The following is a 27797-nucleotide window of genomic DNA, read 5'->3' as shown; positions in this document are numbered from 1 at the left end:
GTTTTTGGTCTGGCAACATGAGCTGCACATTCTTCTTCAAGCCGAAGAAGCCGCCGTTACCGTCAATAGCGAGCGTTACCGAACCATGTTCAATGAATTTTTTTTTCCAAAAATTGAAAAGGATGGTGCAACTTGCCACACAGCCAACGTAACAGTTGAACTTTTGAGCTCTGTCTTTCAAAATCGAATAATAACCCGTAATTCCGAAGTAGTTTGGTCGCCTCGGATTACGATTTGAGCCCGATGGACTATTTTTTGTGAGAAACGATTGTTACGTCAATGATCCCGAGATAAAAGACCTAAAACGTGAAATTAATATTGCTATTGGTGAGATTCAAGCAAGTACTGACTGGAAAATTGTGTTGATCGAATAGGCTATTGTAGGGCTAGGCGTGGCAGCCATGTGACCGATATCATTTTTCGTCAACAACAACGTTTCAATTTTTCAAATTAAGTGCTGCTAATTTTCATTTTAAAGTGCTGGTCTACTTGCAGGATCAGTATACTGAAAATACAATTCAGGCACGTATTTGGGCGATATACCCTACATCCTCCTTGGAATTTTGAAAGGAGTTCTGCGTTATAGTGGTAGTTTAGAACCTTCCAAGGAAAATCCCAAGACATATTCTGATGATTTTTAAATAAAAAATAATATATTCTATAACAGGTTTGAAATAAGCTAAATTCTATATGAGTACTACGAGTGTAGAATTTTTAATTTCCCGTATGTTTTAAACCATATTTTTTATACTACTAAGTTCTGTTTCAATTCTTATTTATTTGACTAGTTTTCCTTTTCGGCTTCAGATACCTTAATTCAGGTTGTAGAGCATGAATCTTAGATGGCGCCACGGTGTAGCATTAACATTATTTATTTGAATGGTTCTACTTCCAGATCCATAGACATTTATTTATTTATCTTGACGTATGAATTTTAGATGATTCCAGAGATGCACATTACGAAATAAGGTCGTTTTATGAAATGCATATACAATGAATGATCCTCATTATTATTTTACGGATATCTTGCAAATACCGATTTTGAAAAGCAAGCATTGGGTTATTTTTTTTATGAAACCGTTTCCATCTAGTTTGTTTCTAATTATTTCCTCATTTTTTGGCTTAAAAATTAGAAAACTGCTGGCAAGGCATGTCCAAGTAGCCTAAAATCCAAATTCAACAACAAAATGCCCACATACATTTCCAGAAAATAATGTTTATTTCTCTACTCTTTACATTTTGTTTACTTTGATTCTGTTCATCAAATATCGAAAGGATTCTCTGTCATTCACTTTGTTAAATAAATTCCTCTTTTTAAGCACTTTCGTCACTCTACATGCATCAGAAGATTTAAGTTATAAATAGTAAAGCAAAGTATTTTAATCCTTGAAGGTATTACAAGTATATTAATTTAATAATGGAATATTTTTAGTTTAATTTGAAAATGTTGAGACTAAATACCATTAAAAACAGTTTAATATGCTCAAACTTATATGATTTTAAATTAATGAAAGGAAAATATATATCAATAATATTTATTCAATTTAAGTCGAAGACCTTTAAAGATAGGAAGAGCAGCATTTTAATTAAATGAAACCTTGTCAGTTAAAGATTTGTCATAAATTAAAAGTGAAGAGTCTTGAAGTTATCGTTGGAAAAGATTTTTTTAATGCACATATAAAGGCATTTTTAGTCAAGTAGATAGAAAGCTTTTAAAAATAATATGCAGCATGAAAGCAATAAAATTGAGCATGATGTTAAACATTCTGTCTCATAAGTAGGTTTTAGCTAAACCAAACATTTCTCAAGTTCAATAAGAGCTGGATCCGTAACTTAAGTAAATATTTTAGGGCATGGTTGAAAGGAGCGTTCGTTCTAGTTTTCCTGCTAGGACTCACTTGGATCTTCGGATTTTTATACATTAACCAGGAATCGGTTGCCATGGCTTATTTGTTTGCCACTTTCAATTCCTTCCAAGGTTTCTTTATATTCCTTTTTCACTGCGTTCAAAATGAAAAGGTAAGTACGTCACATTTACGATAAAAAGACTTTCAGTAGGATTATTTTTAATTCAAATAATTATTTTGCTTACATATCAAAGCAATTCGTCACGTAACCCTAGTTTGACTTTTATTTTCCAAGGAAATGGCTTAACTGTAAATTGTTAAGCCCTATAGAAACCACTTATCAACTTACCGGGGTTGGGATTAAATTATGTTTTTCTAAAGTTTTGATGGATCAGAGATTTTAGTAGAAAATGCATGTTTTATCTGCACTACGGGATTTTCATTTAATCTGGATTAAAATTAAGCGTATAAGAAAAATTTACTTTGTTAAATGCATTTTAGAGTTCTGTTTACTTTAACTTTATTAACATGAGAGAGTCTTGAGCAAACAGTCAACAAAATTGTGATTGTAAACTTTCGGTTTTTTTTAATACAGCTGAAAATCATGTTATCTTTATAATCTATATAAATATTTTTAGGTCCGAAAAGAATATCGCAAATTCATCCGTCGTCATTCCTGGTTACCAAAATGTCTACGTTGCTCAAAATCCGGTTCTGGCGCAGGTAGTAGCAGCACTGGCAACACCGGAAGCTGTACTACTAGTGGCGGGGTTGGAGGCAAGGAAAGACGACCAAGTCTTTACGGATCAAACGGGAACCCATCTGCTGGCACCAATTCCCATTCGACGGATAATTCCGTTCTAACACCTCACGGAACTAGTGTGGGTACCAATAGCAACAACAGTATAGTGATCTCGAATAATCTAAATAACGCGCGGCCTACGGCACTAGTGCAGATTTTGTCTCGAACCGATCTGAACAATGCTAGTACCACCATGACCAACCACAATCGACAGCATAACGTTTCCCAACAAGGTACAATTAATATTCTACAGTGCAGAGTTTAAAGTATTTTCTTTTTTGGTGTGTGTACCCTGTCGGAACTGAATATAATAAAGCATTGATTAATTTAATGTAAGATAAAATATAAATGAATTACGTAAAAAGCAATTTTAATTAAAATCTCTTTGTTGTCAAAACTTTTCATTCAATCAGGCTGGAAACCCACATAATATATTTGTTTTTTTATAAATGTTTATAATATACATACAAAGCGACAATTTTGACAAGGCAAACAAAGTTTATGGTAAATAAATTAGTATTTACTCACAGAAATTTGCCAATAAGGCCTAGGCACAAAAGAATTCTTTTATTTACAAGTTTAAACATATGTAAGCTTGTATGCTAATTATGCATATTTTAATAATAAAGAAACAATGGATCCACTAACTCACTTCGAACCTACGTATGATGACTTGCTGTGTATATGGGTTTAAGGTGGATTCAAACAATAGGGTTCTTAGAGATTTTCTATTATGTAAAGGGAAATATACTTATGTGGTATTTTTTTAGTAAATCACAACAATTGAATTAAACAAAACATGTATAATTTATAAAATAATAATCACAGTAATATTTGTCAAATTATTGAAAAATGTAAAAATCAAGTTTAATGAATAATGCCGAAAGAAAAGAATTACTAGGTGAGATTAAAAAACATATTAGCACTTGAATTATCCCGCGGTAAGATATCCTTTAATAGCCAATGTACAACAAAGAAAGAAAGTTTTCAGTGTAAGGTTAAGACGACAAGTTTTCTAAAGAAAAGTTTGAAGGAGTTTCCGAGTTTTAAGACTGCAAAAGTAAAGTAATCATCTACTTATCAGTGATATAACCACTTAAATATCTTGAAAATACTCTAAAATATATTATGTGGAAATAGTTCTGGCCTATCTATATACAGTGCTTTCATTTTAAGACGAACCACCTTTGATAAAAACTCTCAAAAAATAACATGTCAATCTAGATATACAGGGGGACAGTTCTGTCAATTACCTACTGATCTCCACCGAACCTCACTTTGATATGTCAAATGGCCCATCGTGTGGCACATCATTGTAAGCAGCATTAAAATGTCTATTCAACAGGGCTAAAAAAACTAAATCGGTTGACGTCCCAGCGAATAGTTTATCGATGAATAATAATAAGTGCTCAAAATGTGCTCCGTTATTCGCGAGAAAATAATAAAGTCTGTTGTCAAATTCCTCATGAGCATTGGCAAGTGCTTGTCCACTAATATTCTTACATTTGCGAATAATTCGATCTTTGAAATCATTAATATTTTCAGGTGGGGTTTTATAAACTTTAAGGAAAAAATCTAGCGATGTTAAGTCTGGCGACCGTGCGGGTCAGTAAATTGCACCACGCCTGCCAATCCCTGAAAACTGTTCATTAAGCCACTCTCGAACTGTTAAAGCGTAGTGCGGGGGAGCTCTATGTTCTTGAAAATACAAATTTAATTGCCATTTAAAATAATGTGTGACACTATGAGGCAACCATTTGACCTATCAAAATTTAAGTTGATAAAATGTCTTTTATTACCATACATTTTACATACTACGTCAATCGAACAACAAAATTGATTTTGTTGTTTTCGGTTTGGTTAGATAGGAGATTGCATGCCCTTTAAAATAATGTATCACACTATAGGGTAGCCATTTGACATACCAAAGTATAACGTCGATAAAATATTTATTATTACTAGAAATTTTAGATCACTCTTCGCTGGTATGTCAACCAATTTAATATTTTTTTGGCACTGTTGAATAGACCCTTTAATGGTACTTACGATGATGTATCACACGATGGGGTTTGCCATTTGACATATCCAAGTGGGGTTAGCTGGAGCTGAGAAGGTGATTTACAGAACTTTGTCAAATATAGAATTAAACATCCCCTGTATATGTAGATTGACGTATTTTTTTTTCCATTTTTAAGAAGTGATTAAGAGTGGCTTCTTTTTTTTAAATAATTTTTTTTTGATTTAAAATGAAATGGAATTGATTATATTTAAATTAAATAAAATGGAAATAACTTGATGGCCGTATTAACAAAGAAAAAATATATCTTAGTAATAAAATAGATTGAAAAATTGCGCATTTTGATAAATAAATTAAAAAAGATTTTCCATATATTCTATATTTTATTTCCATATATTTTATATGCTCAGGTATGACCATCATAGAAGACATATATATAACTTCCATCATTGCCATTCAAAATCAATTAATAAATAATTTTTTAATTATTGAACTAAACAAGTGTTGTCTAAAATAAAGCATAATAGTAAAACACTTCCCTAGTATTTCAAAGCTATTTTGTACCAAAAATCAAAAAAAGTGCATAACCAGAAATCGGTAACATAAATAATTTGCCCAAAACAAATGAAGGAGTCATGCACCAAAAAGAAAATCAATAAACGCACCATATCGCAGCAATTGTTTTGCGTCTTTCTCCATAGAACTCTGTTTTTTATCGCTTCCTTCTACTGTCATGTAAAGTTCTTAATTTTTTCTTTTTGTGTTTCTCGACTGTCTTGTTTTCTTATTTGTATTGACTTTTTCAAAACACTCAACAATATCACACTACTAGCATCAGTTTAGCACCTAAAACTCGACAGGAAAGTTTTCGTCCCGACAAAAATTTAATGTTTTACGGTGGTATATTTTTCCAGTTTTCCTGGATTCGAGATAAGAGCATTTGGCCGCGGAGAGTTATTTATCCAGAAACTTTCCTACTGAGCCACTAAGTAGCTTCATAATATACTCTTGAAATAACATAAATAGCACAAGTAGAATATACATACATAGAGACATGTTGATGTCGTAGTATAAGACATTCTTGGGTTGAAAATGATAGTATCGTTTAATTAAAAGTTTTATAATTTCTTGTACAGTCGGTTCGTAATCAATAGCTCTGCGCATGAGCGATTTCTTTAATTTTTTAATGTTAATTAAGTCGTATGGCACGATACGTTAAATAAAAAGTCCTTCACCCACTGATTAATTTAAAACCATTTCTACAATCGTCAAATTAATGACAGTAATAACGATTTTTGGGCAACACCATTTTTTAAATTTAATTGCTCCCTCTGTGATTGCAGCATTAAATCAGTGTACACTATAATCGATGACGAGAGAACGCCTATTTAATTTAATGATTTATGTATAGGTGTGTCTAAATGCAGGGAATACCGCGAGATATATAATAATAATAATAATAAATACAGAGTTACAACTGCTAAAGCAATAGCTAAATTTGTTTTTTATTCACTAGATCCATTCCAAAAACACCATCAATAACATTCGATTTAATTTAAAATCATATGTACTGTCTTCATTATGACGTGAAATAAATTCAAGATCTATGTGTGTGCAATTCGCTCATATGCTTTTACTAACTGTGGATTGCTATGGTGGTGCCCGCATTGTCGCCTACCTTTCTTTGGCATGTTTCTTTTAGGTGGTACCGTGTTGTGGAACTGTACTAACGCTTCCGCTTTTTTCTCTGATTAATTCTTTTTAGCTCCCTTGAATTAAATATCACAGCGTAGGTTAATGGTAAGGTTCTGGATTACCATCAACTGATGAACACGAGATTAGACAAAAAATTCATTTACATTTTAGGTATTCCAGCAAGGTGTAAAAGAGACAAATTTCTTCTTTCAAATGTTATTTAAAAAAAGAGAAAAAAAAAGAAATTTATGCTGTTTCACCGATATAATTTTCTAATAGAGTATGAATTTTGTTTTAATGTCATTGATTTTAGTTTTTTTTAATTGTCGTGTTGGCGATGCCTAACAGCACCATGTTACTTTATTAGTGTAAAAAGTAAGACAACCGTGAGTTCATATCAACATGATTGTAAAAAGTAGTATCACAATAATTCAAATATCTTATAATTCATTAAGACAACTGCATACTTATACTGTAACTAATTAAGAAAACCGTAAAATTTATTTCTTTATTATGAGAAAACTAATAAAAGTTTCAATATTATAAGTTTTGGACCTCAGCTACTTCATTTATTATGAAAAGAATAGTAGGGTTAACAAACTCACTACTGGATGGTGATGGTCAACAGATATGCTTGACACGATATATGAATAAGCAGAATTTATAGCATCCTGCCTTCAAATGCTCTGCACTTTTTCAAAACGTGAATGGAGCTGGCAAATATTCCAGAATATGGTGACTGAGCAAATAATCAAAATAAGAACAGTCTTATTTGCAAGTGATGAATTCGTGTTTATTCTTCTAAAAATGACTAAACTGCTGGAACTAATATTGATTTTTAATATCGTAAGAAACGAGCTAGTGCTAAAATACAATTAAGTGTACCATCCATGTGGATCACATGAAAGTATAACAGTCAAAAGGAATGTTTTTTGATACTTGTCCACTCTAATAATTAACCAGACTGAAGGTTCAACGCTGTGATGTTTAGTAAGAGGGAGAAATTAACCTAGTTGGTGACGGTATTAATTTTAATTTTCAGTTGCAACGAGGTTGGAACTCCCAGAGCTGTACAAACGTCAATCGAGCATGTCGCACACCTGTACCCACATCTACGTCGGCCAACACGGCTGCTACTCTGTCTCGCCCCCCACGTCCCACAGATTCCGTTCCTTCTCCCGACCTCGAAGCCCCTAACACTTCCACCCTTCCATACATTCGCAATGTCTATAAAACCTCCTCCGTCAATCCTAACATCCCTAAATCTGTTTCTACTTGGGGTCCTCTGCACAAACCCTTACACTGGAAGGTTCGTAACTATTAACGACTTCTTTCTTATTAATCCGCTTTGTAGTTTCGTTTATTCTATTGTTTGGCATGGTTTAGCATGGTATAGTGATAACTACAACTAGAGTACCAAGAATTTAAATTGGTTTGAGAAGTAAATTTTATAGATTAGAGCACTAGATTTCAACACAAGTCGAGAAATAATTTTAAGAGTTATCAATCTTAGCTCTTACGTTGCAATAAATACAAGGAGCTGTGAATATGTAAAAAAGTGGACTGTCTGGTAGTCATTTGTTGAAGCCTTATTCCTTTTCAATGTTTCACAAAATAAGCAACCATCAGTATTGATTGTTTCATTAAATATCCATGAGACCTCTCCCCAAATTTTCTTTGTGTCGCCTTCCATCCACCGGCCATATAAACATATACTACAAATAAGCAAGTTTGCCCATCACCGTCGAGAAAGATACTTTGTTAGAGGCAAATTACTCAATTTATCTACGGATGTCATATATTGTGATAAAAAAGTAGAGAATGTTTCCTTTCATGAAATGCAACCTTTAAGAAAATTTGTTGTTTGAAATATTTGAAAGATTTTGTCTGTTATGCTGTAATGTCGTCTCTAGATGTAACAAAGAAAAATAAAAATGAGATATTTGGCTCTTTTTTTATAAGCTTAACAAATAAAGCCTCAAACATTTAGTAAATCCGTTATTTTTTAATATTAGATTTCTTCAGAAAATGCCCTGATTTAAGATGTACTTGTTAGACGGTGATGAATTTCTGAATTGAATTGATTGAACGAATACGTTTAAGTCACAATAGGAATTTAAATCACATTAGTGTCGCTCCTGGCCTGATTGTGAAAGTATATAGTAGCATGCCTTAATGTAATGAATTTATGTCTTTAATGCACTGTATGCAACAAAAACGTACGAGCTGAACTTTGATCTCCAAATTACATACATATTCCACGTAACTGTTTGTTCTTTATTGTTAATTTATTCTCTATACTCATTCTCAAAAGTAATCTGCAAAAGATAAATTGCACCCTCTCACCAGTAATTTAGTTTGCGCCAATATATTCACAGTTCCTTGTCTTTGATTCAACTTAATGTAGACTTAATGCTTTAAAACAAAAAAAAATAATATTAGTATTTTTCACTTTCCAGAACATTTCTTTTAAGTCGTATAGTCGAGATTCCGGACATGGAGGGTCGGAGCAAGAAGAATCTCCCAGATCGCACATGATAATAACCGAAGCCCATCGTCATTCTGCCACGTTAGCCAAAGAGCTCCAACGTCAAGCTCAGGCTAATCAACAAGCCGCATATGGAGACTACGGCATGCGACAAGTTGCGCAACAGGCTCACTGCGTTGCTACCGGAAGAAAAAAAGGCCACCCGTCCAAGCCTTATCCTTGGGGTCATCACACTTATACTGAAATCTATGATGGACAAACTCCCAGGGGATTTGTTGAAGATGATCCTGTTTATGAAGAAATAGACCGGAATGAGATCCAAGTCAGTGATATGAGCGATGAAGATGCAAAACGGCAAAGCGATATGAGTAGACAGAGCTCTAGATCCTATGGAGATCATAGACCCTTGATTCCATACAGTTCAGGCGCAGAAAGGAATTTTTTGGATGTACTAAACAACAAGGAACTGGAAAATACCTACAGGCTAAGATGCAATAACGTTGGGCTCCCCTATCGTGCTCCCCAGAGTGATGTAAGATCATTAGCGGCTGTCTTAGATGGTGAAACTGTAGTGTGCCATTTGGAACCTCCTGAGATGTACCCCCATCAGCACTTAGATGTGGCTTATGTGTCTCGAACTTTATCCCACCTTCCTTCATATAGTGAAAGTTAGAAACTGCCATTCGCAAGTAATTATCTGTGATTATCGCATGATCAGACTGTTTGGTCATATAATTATTAGTTTTGTTAGTAAGGCTCAGCTTGAATGAAAGAAAGTGATAATTTTATAATAATCGACTATTTTATAATAAAATCGACTAGTAACGTGAGTTATTCCAGTCAGCCTGTTAGTTTATTTCGTGATTCTCTAGGAATGACCCAGGGGTCGTGTTGCTTCAGAAAACAAGTATTTTTTAACAGGACAATTAAAAAAGTAAAGTGGCATGGAATTTTTCGAGAAATTGTGATTAGTTCAACAAAATTTTGTAAAAATGTTCATATTCTCCAAGAAGTCTTAATTTATATAGGGTGAACTGTGAATAGAAATTAATATCGATTAAAAATATGTCATGGGAGATACTCTGATGTTAATAAATATCTAAAAGCTCTTTGGACGATATCGTATTAGGTGGACATTTATTTAATATTGAATTTTTTACATAAATACATAATTCTCACTTTACTTTTTGACGCGTCTACTTTTAGAGGCAATATTTGTTTTATATAACTATAGATAATTGTTGTAATACATACGTAAAAGTACTTAATAAAGTTGTAGTTGTTATGATAGTTTTCTTAAGCAACAAGCGTCCCTAAAAGAAACGTTGCAATAAGTTTCTTGTTTATATAATCTTAGGGCAGCGTAAGCCCATATCTATAGTTTCAGCAAATGTATGGGATTTAATGTAACTTAATTAAATATTTGGTGTTACACGAATGGACCTATTGACGCACCTGTAATTTGTTTTAACCTCATATTGTCATTGTCGTTTTAAAACTCTAAATGTGTAAATTCCAGGTGTGTTACTATATCGACTAATTGAAATCTTTATGAACATATAATATAAGTCGTGAAAATGTTTTGAAAAATCAGGAACAAAAAATATTATAAATGTCCATGTTATTGATGTACCTGCATATTAATCAGTGTGCCCCTTGGATCCTTATTATAAACACGTTCTATATGTTCATTTAAAAATACGAGTTTGGAAGTAAGTAATCTGTTGATTATATAGGTCCTATACCTAAAGCAATCCAAATTTTACATAACCTAATTTAGTGAAAAACAAATTCTTTTTTTATTTATTTGTAAATAAAATTATCTGTTTTATTTTATAGTGCTGTTTAAGTTAAGACTTAGCTAGCACAGATTTGTAAATATTGAAATAAAAATGGCAACTGCAAGTATGTGTTTTTTTAAGCATTAAACCCTTCGCACTTGTAGTGTAATTAGCTATTGACTGTTTCAATTTACGATTCCAGCAAGTATATTTATTTTATTTAAGAGTTGTCGCTTGCTTTAAGGTTTTATTTTGACTTATCGTTGCAATCAGAGATTGCAATTATATTTGCAAATGATCTAAAGTAATTTATTTAAATTATGAAACGCTAATTATAAATATTACTGTGACATGATTAAATTGGCTAGCAAGGTACAAAACAATAAAAAAAAACTAATAAATTGAGCTCAATGAACCAACCAATTTGTTTCAATAATCCAAATTTATTTTCTGGAAATCAGGAGTGAGCTTTCAAAAAGGTCAAAAGATGGATTATCATTAAAGTTTAAAGCATTGTGTGTTAAAGCAGATATAGGAACAACTCTGATATGCAACATCAATTAATAGGGTTGCTGGATCGACTGTGGCGGATCAAACAATTCCAAAGCTGTAAAGTAGACTAAGTTATCATAATTAAGGCTCTGCTGCGGTATAGAGTGAAGTTTTGATTTGTGATCTTAACGGGTATTGCAATGTTCTTTTCAAGGTCGATAAAACACTGCTGGAAGAGAAAAGTTTGAATTTTGCAACCATTCGACCTAAATTGGGCTATCTTCCTAAGGCCTATCCAAAATATCACTGCAGTCTGCAATTTATATTTATGTTAAGGTATTATATACTCACTGACGTAAGAAGTGTTACACCCAGAAGGAATAATTTTTGCAGGTTATTTTTCGGCAACATAATGACTATATTTAAAACAGGCTTTCGTAACAGCGACTACTTTTCATCTCTTAGTTTTTGTGAAGAAAGCATTTTCTAAGAACTGATTAGTGCAGATATGTTTAGTTATTGCTCGCCTATTTACTATTGTTAAGCATAACAAAATACTTCGAGTTCAAATTATTACCATGTTAGCGATTTTGACAGGGGTAGAATTATTGCCTATCCAGATGTTGGTTTGTCCTATCGCGAAATTGGGCACTGGGTTAATTGAACTTCAATGATGGTAATGCGTGTGTGTGGGATATGGATAGAAGGTAGAGGAACACGAAGAAAGCCAACTTGACAACCGAGCGTCAAGATAAGCGCTTCCGACAACTAGCTGTACGAGACCATTTTACTACTACATGTCAGATTGCTGACCAACGGTTTGGAGAAGATAATAGACCTGTTACTAGGCGTACAATCTATCGTTGTATTTGAATCTGGATTTTTTTCATACTAACCACGGTTAGTGCCTCCTCTGACTGCCGACCACTGTTGAACTGGGGTATAGAAGGGCAATATTGGGAGGCATGATGTCATCTTCAGCGAAAAATCGCGATTCTGTCTAGTAAGCAAAAAGCCATCGTGGAGAACGGCGTGACATTGGATTTGCTGTTGAGAAACATGTGCACAGGACTATTGGAGTAACGGTTTTAAAGGCTATATCCAATGGTAGCCTATCACTCCTTCTCTTTCTTCGAGGCAATATGACTGCTACGTGTGATGATGATCATGTCCAACAAACTACTTTGCTGCTTTATAAATGTGATCCACACGTCCTTTTCCAGCAAGACAAGGCACGTCCTCATATTGCTCGTCATACTACGGACTTTCTTCAACAAGCAGGCAATACAGTTTCGCCGTGGCCACCCCGTTCACCGGATTTAAATCCCATCGAATATATGTGGAATATGATGGGAAGGAGACTAACTACTTTGCCCCATCCTTCACAGCTAATCCACGAAGTTCACGTTGCTTGGAATCTAGTGCCACAACCAGACATCGATCATCTCATTTTATCGATGGATATAAATATACAGAAGTCGCCAAATACATTTTTTTATTACTTGTCTATAAAAATCCTTGCAAATGTAATAGTCTCAATCTTGATGTAAGACTACCTCATTGTCCAAAAAATAAGTTGAAGAGATTCCTTCTAGGTGTAATACTTCTTACGTCAGTTAGCATAAATATACAAGAAAATTATAACCCATATTATAAACATAATTTTACGATTATATATCTGAAAATATGATTACACTCCTCCTAAATTTATTCTAAAAAATTCCGTGGATTAGTGGTTAATGCCGACCAAGTTCAATAATTAATTTTATTTGACGAAAAAATCGTTTAAATTTTAGATATAATTGTAGCCTCTTTTTTTATCCAATAATTTTATTTATTAAATTATGTTTCAAACATTATTATACTGTATTTATCATCCTACTTTAATGTTCGAAACTAACAATTTAAATAAATACTAAAAATAGGAAGACAAAGCATAGGAAAATATCTGACAAAAATAACAATATTTTACAGATATATAACAGACCAGATTGTAGCAAAATTTAATGTGCATAACTTTATATTAATATACATCAAGTTTTGGCTTACCAATATGGTACAACTTCAACATTATTTTTACTCTAAAATAATGATTTTTTACATAAATGGAACATATTCAGACTAACAACAATAGAAATAAAGGCAATAACAAAATCGATTTAATTAACTTGAAACAATATCGTAGGCCAGCCATCAAGTTACAATATAAGTACAGCTGCTTTGAGACGGTTCTAATGAAAATTATATAAATTCAAGCTATAATCACAAAAAAAGTTAAACGTCGCTAAACCCGCTAACTGGCCTACAAAATAAACCATCAACAATTAAAAAAAAATAACAAGAATAGTTCTCGTTATCATCTAAAATTCAGAAAAATATAGTTCTACAATTAGTCACAAAAAAGACTAGCACAACATATCAGTACTATGTAACCTGAACATCATTTTGTTTTTCATCATCAAGTTTCAAATATCTAAGAAGTCTTTTACATAATTCAAACCCTAGGAAGCAAGCTGCGTTGGCTGGGAATGCTCTTAAGAGAACGGGAGTAATACCTGTGTATAAAGCAAGGGGTCCCTCTGTTTTTATTAAGTTTCTGAAAACATCCCTTATGCCGTTTGGATAAGTACCTTCGGGAGCTAAAAAAAACATAAATACTTGCATTAATTCGGTGAAAACGGATTTAGAATCAGATTAATTATAACGAAGGCATTTAATAAGTTAATTCATTACAAATAATTTTCAAAGAAATATAAATAAATAAAAATTAAATAATACCAGAAGAATACAATGAAAGAAGCAGATGCTTATCATGCTATAAAACTCTATACTATGATATTTTCACACAATTATTTAATTATTAAACTTGTGATATATCAGAGATTTGAAAAAAGCCTTAATCAAATTCAAGAGTTATATATGCTACGGTGTATTTGAAGTACAAGTACTTTAGACTCAATTCAATTCAAAAATACTTTATTAATCCAAAAAAATAGAGATTTCTTATTAAGATGTCTTAACCAAGGTAGTCTTAGGAATACGTAAAGATAAGTAGCAGTCTTAACAAGTATTATAATGAGGAGTAGGAGCCTAAAACTTCCAGTGATTTTTAAAGAGAATAGTAGATGTCTCCAATCACTCGTTGACAGTAAATCGCAGTGCTATTGTTTGAAGAATAAAAAGCTCACTATAATCTCTTTTGTTTCTCTCTTAAGTTTTGCCAGATCACTGTTTTTCCAGAATATTGAGGTGTCGTCAGTAAAAATGGAGAAGAGTTCAGAGATTTTAAGAGAAACGAGGAGCCCCTCAAGATAAGATTTAAACCAGGATTTAAGCCACACCCCAAAACCCACATCTTTCACGTATTGCGAGTAGTAGTCTGTGATTCACACAATAAAAAGCCTTGAAGAGATTACAGAACACCGCCGAACATGTCTCACCTTGGTTCAACCCAAAATATGTAAATCTAAAATGCCATAATGGGTGTGTAAGATCTTCCGAGTCCCCACCCTTAAAATAATGGAATGAGCAAAGATGACTTCAGGCAAGCAGGAAAGTCAAGTTGCTTGACTAAGACTCATTGACACAAGTAGAGAGGCCATCCAAAGCTTTCTCAAGCAGCTGCAAAGAAACTTTAGCTCCACACGATTTTTTATTTTTTGTTTCATAAATAACCCCAATGTTAGATATATCCCTGAGATAAGACAAAGGGTCAGATTCACGTGATGTAAGATCATTGGCTACGCTACAATAAAACTTATTTAGGTGGTTTGGATCAATCATCGAACATTTATTGTGAGAGGGCTTAGAATTACAAAAGCCATTAATAATGGCCCAAACTTCCTTTTGCTTATTTTTCGCTTAGAGAGTCAATTATTATAGTGAGACCTTCGGGCAAACTTAATGGTATTCCCGTGAAAGCTATTGCGTTGGTTATGCAATCGATATTTATATTGTCTGGAGATTTTGGTGGTTGGTGAATTTTTTAATATAGTTCAACGAGCGGAAATGATATCCTAATGGCTCTTGATCCAGAGCTTTTCTATTCTCACTTTTGTTTTAATTAATTGTATGGGAAAAGCTTTACACATTAAGTTATAAAAACTGGAAGTTGGATCTGAAGCCAGATATAAATTTTCCCAATTTTCACAACGACATATATTAAACCTTGAAGTTAGCTGTACTAAAAATTGTACCAGGACCACACATGGAGGCAAGAGCCAAATTTTTTGGGTCATTAATTATGCCACTTACCGCCTCGTGATCAGATAATCTCGCATTAATAAGCCGAAGATACCATATTTTCGTAATTAGAACACAAATAATCAATAGTAGCCGAGGAACTTTCCGTGACACGAGTCGGTTTTTCAATATATTCTAAAGGTATCAAAAAAACTTAAATCAGTATTAACAGAGGATTTATCAAGAAAGTTATTGTTACAATCTCCAGTCAGAATAATTTTTATTAAGGATAAAAGGCTTGAGAATCTTTAAGGAGTTCCTGTTGTGAGGCAGGAGGAAAGCGATATAAACACATAATGTGTAAGTTTCTCTTCTAAGCTTCATGCAGAAACAAAGTGAAGAATCACAGTTAACTGCTCCAAATTGGTTATTGCGACTCAAGGACCAATTATGATGTGTCCGACTATTAATAAAATTTTCCGCATATGATATGGCAATCGGTTTATACTCATTTAGTTGAAAAAGTTCATCTGGCTTTAGCCAGTGTTTAGTAGTAAAAACCAAGTCAGGATATCCTATACTATCTAAAAATACATACAAACTGTCACACTTCAACGTTAGGAACTGAATATTTAATAAAAGCAAAGATATATTTGCTACAAGGTTTTATAGAATTACGAGAACATTGTCCTGCACAAGATTTGAACTCTACATTCCTATCTATAAAAAAGGCACCTTAATATCATCATATTGGCTCGATGTATCACAGTCTATTATTAAGACTAAAGGTTGAGATACAACTTCCCTATCTACTGAGCTTTGCAAGTTGCCCTGGAAATATTTGTTAATATGACCTTGCAATAAATCGGCCAAGTCAGCTGCGAAGCGCTGAGCGAGGTTCCATTGCAGAAAATGATTCAGAGATTACATTCCATATTCTTATGGAAACATGGATGGCTAATGTTTCCATAAATACACTGCTCAACAATCGAAGTGGATATTATAAAAATCTGCAATTTTAGTTTGCCAATGATTTACAATAAAACAAAATTAAATGTAATAAATAAATCTCTATTAAGTTCACTCACAATAGCCCCAAAAAAATTAAATAAACAGATATCTCCTAAAAAATTTAAATTTTTAACACACAACAGGAAAGATTAAAATAAAATTACACCCTGTAAAGCGTGCCCCAAAGTCCTGTCATGAAAATTAATACCTCGTAGGTCTACCTCGTTTGGCATAGTTCTTATTAAGTTGTTAATGTAGTGTTGAGGAATGTTTTGCCATATTTCCGGTAATTTATTGGCTAGTTGTTCTAAGGTTAGAGGTGGCTGTTCGAGCTGGTTTAGTCTTCGAGACATTTCGGCCCATACATGTTCAATGCAATTCATGTCGGGTGAATGTGGTGTCCAGTCCATGCTGGTAATGCCATGAAATTCAATGCGATCATTGACAATTCTCGCACGGTGCGGGCGCGCATTATCATCGATTAAAACGAATTCTTCGCCGATTGCACCAAAAAATGGTACAATTATGTTCTCTCTAATAATGTCTCTATATCGTATAGCGTTCATTGTTTCATTTCTTAACACCACTAAATCGGTGCAGCCATCGAAACATATGCCTCCCCAAACGCAAACTGAATCGCCACCAAAAAGGGTAGTGGGCGCCATCAAATTTTCATGGTATCGCTGTCCCCTTTCCCTCCACACCAAAATTCAACCATCACACATATGTAGCCGAAATCTGGACTCATCCGTAAACATACAAGACCTTCAGTTTTGAAAATTCCAATTACTGTGTTCTATTGCCCACCGATTTCTGCATGCACGATGTTCCCCCGTCAACCGTGGATGTGTGGCACGTCGTCTGGCTCTTAAATTGGACGCATGTAATCTTCTTCTAACAGCCTGATTAGAAATTACCCTCCCAGTAGCATGCCTTAAGTAGCTGTTAATTATCGAAGCCGTAAATGTTCGGTTTCTTCTTGCGGTTACTGTTATATAGCGGTCATGAGCATGAGTTGTAGCACGTTCTCGGCCTCCACCATGCCTGTAAGCTGCAGACCCAGTCTCTACATATCGATTCCATGCACGACTTACGACACTTTGGGACACATTTAGCCAGTTAGCAACTTCTTCTTGAGTTAGGCCCTCCTGTAGCCAACGTACTAATTGCTCGAGTTGCACTGTTTCTAACCGTCGTAGAACCATTATTTTTAAGAAAGTAAAGAGATTTATTGGTAACAATGAGAATAATAAAGTCTCAGAATACAAGCACTTTTATGTGACTAAATTGTGAGGATTTTGAAACCGAATTCTTTAAAAGAGATAAGAATGTACGAAAAAAAGGAAAAAACGACAAAAAATATTTGCTATCAACAGGATTTACTCATAGCATAAAACGCAACTTGATGAATTTTATTTTTTTAGGCAAATTTCGGTAATTTATAAAATATCCAGTTCGATTGTTGAGCAGTTTATATTTTTAATAGCCCCAGAAACATACAGAAAAGTGATTTTTACATGAAAAAAAACCTTCTAATTACCTATTACTATACTACACCTTATCAAGTGTGGAGCTATGAGTTATTCTTCCAAAGACAAATCTGCCAAATTTAAATAAAATATGCTAAGGCTGTTTGAGGAATTTTAAAGTTTTACAGCATGTAGCTTAAAGACGAAGCGTTACCGGACCACCTATTTAACACTTTAGTATTATAATTACTCCTCTCTATAATTACTTACCACCGGTTGATGTTTGGCCACACAGGCTGGAATAGATGCTTATACCTAGATGTCTTACCTGTTTGAAATCGGCTTTTCAAAACATCTGCTGGCATACCAATGAGCCAGTTAGCTGTGCCGGCCAAACCACCAGCTAAGATGGTACCTGCAATTCCAGTTTGGTGATTGCCATTATCTGTGAGGTAGTTTTGCACAGCTTCATATGTTAAAAAGTATACACCACTTGCAGGAATATCTAAATTTAAAGAAAAAATATTACTTAAAAAAAAATTCATTAAATAAATTTATGGCGATGGCATATTTTTTATATTATTAACTTTATCAATATCGGCTTGCTTAGTGCCTTTGTATTCTGTAAAACGAATCCTACTCATCTCAGGTCATTTTGTTAGAACAAGAATTCTTTTACAGACCAAGCTTGACTTTAAAATAGATAAGAACAGATTATTTTGAATTTTATTTGAACTTTTACGGAAATGTGTGGGAAGAGGTGGTATCCTGTGAAATAAAAGCATAGTTGGCACTCGCAATAATTTCATTAACCGATTTTGTTACATATAAAATTATTAGTAGTTAAAAAATGGCCTGGTTTTATAATGTGTTAATGTTTGTTATAGCAATTTATTGTGCCAGTGTAAGTGATTTTAGTTTAGTGAAGAAAATATAGGAGTACCTATGGACTAACTCATATTTAACAATATTGTAATAAGGGTATTTAAATTAAAAATTAGGAACGTTAATATAGTTAAAAAAAATCAAAGAATTCAATAGATGCAACTCCAAATTAATTTGAGAAATTAAATAGAAAAAATCACATTATCATCACAAAAACATTGATCTAAATTAGAAACAAATTGTAGAGCGTTTATTCTGATACTATTTGTTTAAAATAATGTTCATATTAATGTATTATTTAATAATAGGATTTAAATAAAAATAAACCTATTTACGATTTCATTTGCTTCGTAGTGCAATGGTTGGGAAAAAGATAGTACTTGCCCCCTAGTATGCACCTGCCAACTTCAACATTTAACAGAAACGTCCATATACAGATTTATGCAAAAGGACAAAACACACTCAATTTATGTTGAACCTGGACCCTTTGAAAACAATGAGGTAATTTCTTTAAATTTTATTTGGTTAAAATATCTGGATCTAAAATATATTAATTTTTGAAAAATTTAAAACAAACATTATAATTTTCAGATTTTTTTTGATTTTCAATTTGGAAAGCATGTTTTAAATTGTATACACTAAATATTTAAATTTTAAGGTATATAAACAGTTACGTCTATCTATACCCTATAACTATAATATAACCACATATAGCATCAGGATAAGTAACAGATTTTAATAAATTAAAGCGAGAAAAGTTCTATTTATAAAAATATAAAAATAGTTTTTGAGTATTATTAAGTGTTTAGATCAAAATGCTCTCATACTTTCGATAGTACAAGTAAAATAATGTAACGTTATCAATAACAGGAAATTAAATCTATTATTATTTAATGTAATCTTGTATTAGTTTTGCATCTTTTCCTTAAAATTGTTTCTAAAATATTTTATTTCTATTATTTTTTTCTAGCAAGTTCTATACAGTGCGAGTCTGTAACTTGGAATAAAGTCGAAAGTAAAAAAATGAGGGCGTGGTCGGAAAAACGCTCGGATACGTCAATTGAGATTGTAAGTTGAGCATTTTTTAAAATAAAAATTTTTTATACAGGATGTGCCATTTAGGCGGGGTTAAATACCAACTTTCTTATTTTAAATCGGATACCCTATATGTTATTATATTTTTGAATTCTCAACAAAATTCCAGACATTTTGATACATCACATGCAATACCTTTATTAAATCGTTTTTGAGATACAGGGCGTTAAAGAAAACGTATTTCATAAACTTAAAGAGGGTTCTTTTAAATCTTTTTCTTCAATAAGGTTCAAAATGTAAACCATTTACTATTTGGCAATGCCCTAAACGTACTACGAATTCATTTTAAACGTTTCTTGTGCATTTTGGAGAAATGTTTCGACACTCTTGCCCTCAACTCCTAAATAGTAAGGAGTACCTTGCTCCATTTAAATTTCTTCAAAGAAAATTGGGCCTATAAATTGATGACCTAGAATTCCTGCCCAAACATTTACTTTTTCTGGCTGTTGAGTGTGGCCTTGCCTCATCCAACATGGATTTTCTTGTGCCCAATAATGGCAATTTTGACGATTTACTTCAGCATAAATGTCGACTCATCAGAAAAGAGAATGTTTTCTGTAATAAGATTATTATTTTGCCTTAATTCCATAAATTGTTCACAAAATTCAATTCTTCTATCTTCATCCTCCTCATTGAGTTCCTGGAGGATTGTTAGTTTATAAGGATGAAACTTTTCTGCTTCAAGAACCCTTAATACTAAAGACTGGCTCACTTCCAATTCGCGCGCTACCTGCCTAGTGGGAATATTAGGATTTACTTCAATGGCTAATAACACATTAATTTTGGTGTCTTCATTAAGCACAGATTGAGGAAAACTAGTTATTTTTCTTACGTGACCATTTTTCCGAAACTGTTTTTCAATCTTGCTTATAGTACTTTGAGATATGGGTGGTAAATTAGGATACTTTTGTCTGAATAAATGCAAAACTTCATTTTGGGTTATCTCTATCTCCGTACCCAATCATTAAGATTTCAATCTTTTGCTTTTCACTTAAATAGCCCATTTCGTAAAAAAATAAAAAAAAAATTAAAAGTGATTATCCGATAGTAAAAGCACTTGTAGCAGCGTCTTGTAGCAATATCAAAATTATAAAAATGCCATTTTTAATAGGACATTTGTAAAATACATTACGCAAAAAAAACTGTTTACTGAAACGCATATTTTTTGAATTTAAAACGTTTTTTAAATAAAAAATCAAAACTTAAAAACAGGTGAATAAAGGTGTAGCATGTGATACATCAAAATGTTTGTAATTTTATGCCGAATCTAATGTATGTAATAACATATAGGGTGTCCTATTTAAAATAAGACAGTTGGTATTAGCCCCGCCTACATGGCACTCCCTGTATAAAAAAAATTCATTGTAAAAAATGCGCAACTTACAATCTCAATTAACGTGTCCGAGCGTTTTTCCGACCACGCTCCCATTTATTTATTATCGAATTTATTCCAAGTAACAGACTCGCACTGTATAATTATGCTTAGTCCCATAATGGAAAAAAAACTGTTCGTTTAATAACAAAAATAAATCAATTTGAAATTCACTAAATAAATTAGTGTACAAAAAAATTTTAAATTACATTCATGAAATTACATCAATTTAAATTTGATGACACGAAATCAAAATAAACCAGTTTAGTATATAAAATTCTATATAATTAAATTTCTTTTTAGGTTTTATATGATGAAACTCTTGACTCAATAGACCTATTGGATCCAAATAAGAATATAGCAGTTCGATCTGCAACGTGTATTCTTCAAACAGAAACAGATCCTTTGGAACTAATAGATTCTCTGTCCCCGAATACCGAGAGTCTCACCCTGATCCAGGCCTACCAGTCAGGAAATAAAACTATTCGGTTTAGTTGGTTAAGTAGATTTGAAAAGCTTATTAGTCTGGAGTTAATTGGTCCCACAATTTTCCACAAGGATGCAGTGACTCATCTCTTATGTCACATTGACTACGCACTCGAAAATCTAAACTATTTGAATCTTGAAAGGGTTTTAGTTCAAAATTCTAAAGAGCAAATACAGTCTTTTTTGGACGTAATCAAGGAAAACGAAAATGTTACCTTTGAATATGTTCAAAAAACGAATAGTATCCACCCACTGACTATTGTAAAGAAAAACGCACCAGAAGCTGAGGAAGATATTGTACCTTATAATGTTTTTAAGGAGGAACGGAAATCTAAAGGAGAAATTCCCTTGTTTATTGGCTTTAGAAAATTAAATCTTTTACGAATTACCAATTGTGAACTAAGCACCATTCATTGGGAAATGTTTGATGGGCTCAATAAGTTGGAATACCTTATTCTAGAAAAAAATAATCTCACCTATATACCAGCATTTGCATTTTATGGCACACCCAATTTAAAAACTCTATCCTTAGCTCACAATAAACTCTTGGACATAGAGATAACTGATTTAGCAGGTTTATTACAGTTAGAGTACCTTGATTTAACATATAACAATTTTACACAACTGTCTGAACTTTCATTCCCACCTTTTCCTAAGTTAAAACTCGCAAACTTTGCCAATAACCCAATTAATATCATATTCCCAAATACTTTTGCTGTAATGAATACTACTGATTCACTAATTATAGGCAGTCAAGATATTGGCCTAGTTTTGCTTCCAAATTCATTTATTGGTCTTCAAATGCTTAGAAGTTTAACAGTTAACAATATTCAAGTACCTTTACTGAAAAGAGATTTATTTGTTGGAATGCCTCAGTTGAAACAAATGACTCTGACTGGTAATATTAAACAAATTGAGTTTGACACTTTTCAAGAGGTACATAATCTCGATACACTTATTTTAAGTAACTGTCATATTCAAAATATATCAATGGATGGATTTCTGGGGCTGAGAAGCCTTAAATATCTTGACTTATCTAAAAACGAACTTGAATACATACCTTCTGGAATTTTTGATGACTTACTAAACATAAAAGAACTATATTTAAATGAAAATAAATTTAAAACTCTTCCACGGGATATATTTTCAAAAATACACCCAAAAATGTTAAGACTTAATGAAAACCCTTGGCACTGCACTTGTCAAATGAGTGAATGGAAGCCTATCATTGCAAGTCGGATAAAACAGAAATATGTTAAAGGCTGTGATTTTTCTCAAGACAAAGGTTTAGGTTGTTTGGAGAACCGAGTAGATTTTAAATATGTATATGACATGAAAATTTCACCAAAATGTGCTGAACCCGAACAGTATAAAAATTGGAGTGTGTTTCATGCTATGAGGAAAATTTTGAAATGTCCTGACTATAAACCCAAACTGAAAAAGCACAGCAGTAGCATAAGAAATAGCACAATTTCTCCAGATATAGATAAAAATACAAATAGCCTTGAAGTTTCAACTTTAGCAGCAATCATTAAACCAAAATATAATAAAAAAATCAGAGCCAAACTAAGGAAAATGAAATATTTAAAGTACAAGCTTAAAACGCACTCCGTTCCAACCAGCAAATTTAAAACTGAAGAAGAGGATCCTGGAAGTAGTGACGCCAATGACGTTAGCAATGATTTAAGCAGTTTTATGGTCCAGTCAGAAGAAAACAATCAACTTGACAACCAAATAATAGGATTGCCAAAAATGGCAAACTACAAAAAACTATAGGCTTAAACAAAACATTAATTTCAAGATCAATCAAATTTAAACAAAAAAATAGTCAACACTTTCCCTTAAGTCTTATCTGTCCTTTTAAAACTATCTTAGAGAAATAAGGATTTTAAGAGTGTATTAGGAATTAAGTTGTTTCGATAAATAATCAAATTGGCATCATTTACATGTTTCTTTTCCTTTGTTCAGGTTTAGAATGACAGAGAGAAATAATAATAGTTAGAAGTGGTGTTTTGTGGGTAAATTGGTCTATTTCCAAAGAAAACTATTTGTTGTTAGCCAATGTTCGAAATTATATTTAATTCATCTTCAGGGCTCTACAATAGATAGAAGAAAATGGTTTGTAAAACTTTTTTAAATATATGTTTAAAAAAAAAAGTTAACATTTATGTATGCATGTTATAGAGTTTCAAGAAGGGGGGAAGCAAAAACTAACAAAAACACTTACAAAAGCCACAATTCTCTTGCATTAAATTAAAATAGCATATATTGCAGGTTACCTACAGGAGGCAATTCAATTAAAATATAATAAAATACAAGTATATGATGTGAACAAATTGGTAGACTAGAGAATTCAGTACTAGCTGTAACAACATTTTTAAATACCATTTCTTTCTATCTATTGTAGAGCTCTGAAGGTGAATTAAATATAATTTTAAATGCTGGCTGGAGACAAATAAGTTTTCTTCAGTATTTGACCAATTTACGTCTGAAATGCACACTCTTACAATTCACAATCTTTGGTCACCAATTCATAAGAATTATTAAGATTCTCTTTATTGTAAGCTATAATAATAGATTACTTATGTCAGCCATAATCGTAAACTTGTCAATAGATTGCTTTTGACAGGCATGTAGAGCAATATTATGTATTCTAGCATATAAAAAATATAAATAAATATCCAACAAAATACAAACAAAAAATCAGTTGTTATGATTATTAACAAGTAAACCATTCATTTTTAGGCTGCCAATATACCTGCTATTTATTTGATGATAATGTTAATTAAAATTATATTCGGCTTAAATAAGATGGAGTAAGAAGCTTTTCGATAATGTACTGTCCATTTCAATGACAGTTTTGTTACTAATAAACAATGTCTTTAAATTACACTGAAAATTAGCCATTACATTTGTGTATCAGGTTCTATATTTAAATTATTAATTACAAAATATATAAATAAAAAAAATTCAAAGGTCTTATATTTTATAAACTTTAGTACCTTACCTCGAAGAAATGTTGCTCCTGCTCCTCTATATATTGAGGCAATGCCTCCTTGCTTATAAAGCTTCTTTACAACATCTACTGGTCCACTGTACATGCCCTTCCCTTTTTCTTGAATTTGCAGGAGACATTTTATTCTCTCTCCGGGAGCCATTATAAAAGTTGTAAAAATTCCTGAGAATGCCCCAGCTGATAGGTATTGAAGATATGTGTGTTGAGAAGTATCTGCTGGACAGAATAAGCTCTTGCCTACCCCATAACCCATAAATGATAGAGCAAATATTGGTGAGACTCCTAAAAGGGGCGCACCCATGCCCCTATAGAGACCTCTGGGTCCTTCATATTGTATTGTTTTTTTAAAGCAGTCTAATGTGCCAGCATAATGGGGAAGCTGACCAGGTTCGGGTACTGGCATAGTTTGTAATCTAACCTAGAGAATAAATAGGTTACTTGTTTTGCAACCTAGTTATAGGAGCTGATTAAGGGCCAGGGAGTAAATTTTATGCTAAATTTATTTCATAATAGAAAATTTCTAACTGAAAAGATGATTGAACAGAAAGAATAGTGAAACTTAACCTTTATGGTGTCCAAAGGGTGACCAACTAATATGGTGCAAATGCCTCCACAACCCCCACATAAAAAATATTCAAATGGAGTTATGTCACCCATTTTTAATAAGTAATTTTTACAAAAACACTAATATTCTTTAAAAAACAACTTGAAAATTTGAATTTGTTTACTATTTCCACGAACTTGACGTAAATTCTAACCTGACTTTTTTTGGTCAGTTTTATGTAGAATGTTCTCTAAAGGTGTGTTTGCATAACACGTACCATTTGATTGGATATGTTGCGCAGTGAAATTCCATTATCGAGTCCATCGTCCATTGCCTGGCTGATCTTTAATTATCTCTTAGTCCAGTCAATTTAGCTCATAATTTTGTAAAAAAAATTGAAAAATGTCCGGTTTTAAAACGCAACATAGAAGTTTGAAAACAAAGATAACGAAATCACAAGGTTCCATTTATTGTGAAAATTGGATTCATTTGGTTGTGCTGGTGTTGATGATATTGAGGCTAATTTTTTAAAAATTGAATAGTAAAATGGATCTGTGAGAGCTGTAAGAAGAAAACGAAGCGAATAATTAGGAGATCTCTAGTTATAATAGAACCTGCAGCGACATCAAGTTCTCATGTACTCAATAACCAACAAAGTGAGGACAAAATTATGGATTCTATTTCTAATCTTACAAATGAAATTAGGGACCTCAAAAATAGCTTGAATTTGTATGCTGTAGAAGCAAAAAACTATAAAGAAATGAAGAAACTTTAAAAAGTGAACGAGAAAACCCAAAACTATATTAATAATAATAATTGTCAAAATTGTTAAAAATTCTTGAAAGAAGTCTGTATGAGTATTGCACGAACAATAACACATCATCATTCCTAACGCCCAATATGGTTTCAAATAGTTGTGGCACCTCGGTAGCCTTGATAAATGTACTGGATGATATATTTTAGAGTACAAGATAAAAAAATTTATACGATTTTGGTGTTATTAGAGCGCATTTGACATAGTGAACGGCGATGTTGGTGACCAAATTGTAATATTATGGATTTGCTTATAAAATTATATGTATCAATCAGATTCCAATCAATACATGCTTTAATATGTTTTCTGGCATAGCATCTGGCGGTAGTCAGGGGTCGATTTTGGAACTTACGGACTTAATAAAATCATTATAATTTTTTATAAAATTCAAGGATGCACAGATCATCTACATTGGTACCGAAGATTTTAAAGAAATTAAGTAATGCATTAATGAATCTTAAACTTTTATGTCAATGTTTTATGGATCAGAATTTAAAGCTTCCGGAAAAATCTAATTATTATTAATAAATATTATTGTCGTCTTTGGTAGCAAAAAAAATATTGAGTTCTTACAGAATAATTTAAATATGTTTATAAATAAATTGAAGTTAACTATATTCATCTAAGATTTCAAGAACATTTTGGGAAACTTATACAAAAAAAATTGTTTTCTTTAAAAATTTTATACGCTAATCACATATTAAGTTAATCTCTGAAAAAAGCTTACAGTATTGTGCATAAATATAGCAACAAGCGATGTGTTCAAAAATATTATTTGCTCCTTTATTTATTCCATATTATTTCTTTACTTGTAAGTACACACCTCTGTATTATTTATAAATATACCGAGATATCATAAGAATGCCAATGCAGAGTAAGGAACTTCATGTTTGTTTATTTAGACAATGTGCCTAAGTATAGCAACATTCTTGTTTCGCATTTATTTTATCAGTTAAATATCGATTTACCTGCTGTAAAGTTGTTATTTTTGAATCTCAGAATTAACTTAAAATGGGTCGCTCAAAAACCGTCTCTGGTGATGTAAGAAAAATTATTGTGGAGTATTACGAAAATGGTGTTAGGCAGAGTGACATTGCAAGAAGCTTACGGCTTCACAGGTCAATCGTATCCAGAGTTTGCAAAAAATTTCGCCTTACTGGAACAGCTGTACCGGCGCCCATTTCTGGTAGACCCAGAAAAACAAATTTGACGATGGATAGGCAGCTGCTACGAATTTCTAAAGAAAATCCTTTTTTGTCTTCTTCCCAAATTTTGGCAAAATTAAAAGAGGGTGGAGGAGTAAACCTCCGTTCCAGTACCGTAAGGAGAAGATTACTTGATGCCAACTTACCTGCTCGCCCCGCCAAAAAACCGTTACTCTCAAAGAAGAACGTCAAGGCTCGTTTTCACTTTGCCCAATCTCATGTCCACTGGTCTGTAGCTGATTGGAAGAAAGTCGTATTTAGTGATGAATCTAAATATAATTTATTCAGGACTGATGGAGTGATGTACGTCAGTGAACAAAGATTAAACAAAAAGTACATTTGCCCCACAGTTAAATATGGAGGGGGAAATATTCTTGTATGGGGATGTTTCTCGGCTCGTGGCATGGGACCCATAGTAAGAATAGTGGGCAAAGATCCATTTTTGTTTCATGTACAAAGACATTCTGCAAACACATTTAGTGCCATATATGGATGAAGTCATGCCAGTAACAGCCATATTTCAGCATGACAACGATCCAAAACATGCTTCTCAATTTGTTAAGAGGTGGCTATCCGATGAAAAAATAAATGTAATG

At 32.7% G+C, this 27797-nt stretch overlaps 3 protein-coding genes across 9 annotated transcripts in view; 2 read left to right on the top strand and 1 right to left on the bottom strand.

The window, feature by feature from the left end:
• LOC126749121 (latrophilin Cirl-like) overlaps window positions 1-10754 on the top strand; it is a 278424-nt gene extending 267670 nt beyond the window's left edge. For 4 of the 7 annotated variants that reach the window (XM_050458770.1, XM_050458767.1, XM_050458768.1 and 1 more), the window contains 4 exons: window positions 1851-2019; window positions 2486-2728; window positions 7404-7670; window positions 8821-10754. In XM_050458770.1, the coding sequence (XP_050314727.1) occupies window positions 1851-2019; window positions 2486-2728; window positions 7404-7670; window positions 8821-9522 (1381 nt within the window). In that variant the 3' untranslated portion in view covers window positions 9523-10754. Of the gene's footprint in view, window positions 1-1850; window positions 2020-2485; window positions 2883-7403; window positions 7671-8820 lie in introns of all 7 variants that reach the window. The other 3 variants (XR_007664896.1, XM_050458771.1, XM_050458772.1) reach the window with 3 other exon arrangements.
• A 2355-nt stretch (window positions 10755-13109) lies between these two features.
• LOC126748847 (congested-like trachea protein) lies at window positions 13110-25402 on the bottom strand. The gene is made up of 4 exons (XM_050458348.1): window positions 25203-25402; window positions 24630-25056; window positions 18113-18289; window positions 13110-13761 (listed from the first exon to the last, which is right to left on the bottom strand). Exons 1-4 carry the CDS (start codon window positions 25293-25295, stop codon window positions 13547-13549), a joined length of 912 nt encoding a protein of 303 aa, XP_050314305.1. The 5' UTR covers window positions 25296-25402; the 3' UTR covers window positions 13110-13546.
• Window positions 18561-23565, top strand: LOC126748846 (insulin-like growth factor-binding protein complex acid labile subunit). The gene is made up of 3 exons (XM_050458347.1): window positions 18561-18688; window positions 19024-19170; window positions 21440-23565. Exons 1-3 carry the CDS (start codon window positions 18635-18637, stop codon window positions 23396-23398), a joined length of 2160 nt encoding a protein of 719 aa, XP_050314304.1. The 5' UTR covers window positions 18561-18634; the 3' UTR covers window positions 23399-23565.
• Window positions 25403-27797: the final 2395 nt, after the last annotated feature.

The sequence above is a fragment of the Anthonomus grandis genome, chromosome 22 (genome assembly GCF_022605725.1).
Source record: "Anthonomus grandis grandis chromosome 22, icAntGran1.3, whole genome shotgun sequence".
NCBI lineage: Eukaryota > Metazoa > Arthropoda > Insecta > Coleoptera > Curculionidae > Anthonomus > Anthonomus grandis.
This window is presented reverse-complemented; position numbering and strand designations above follow the sequence as displayed.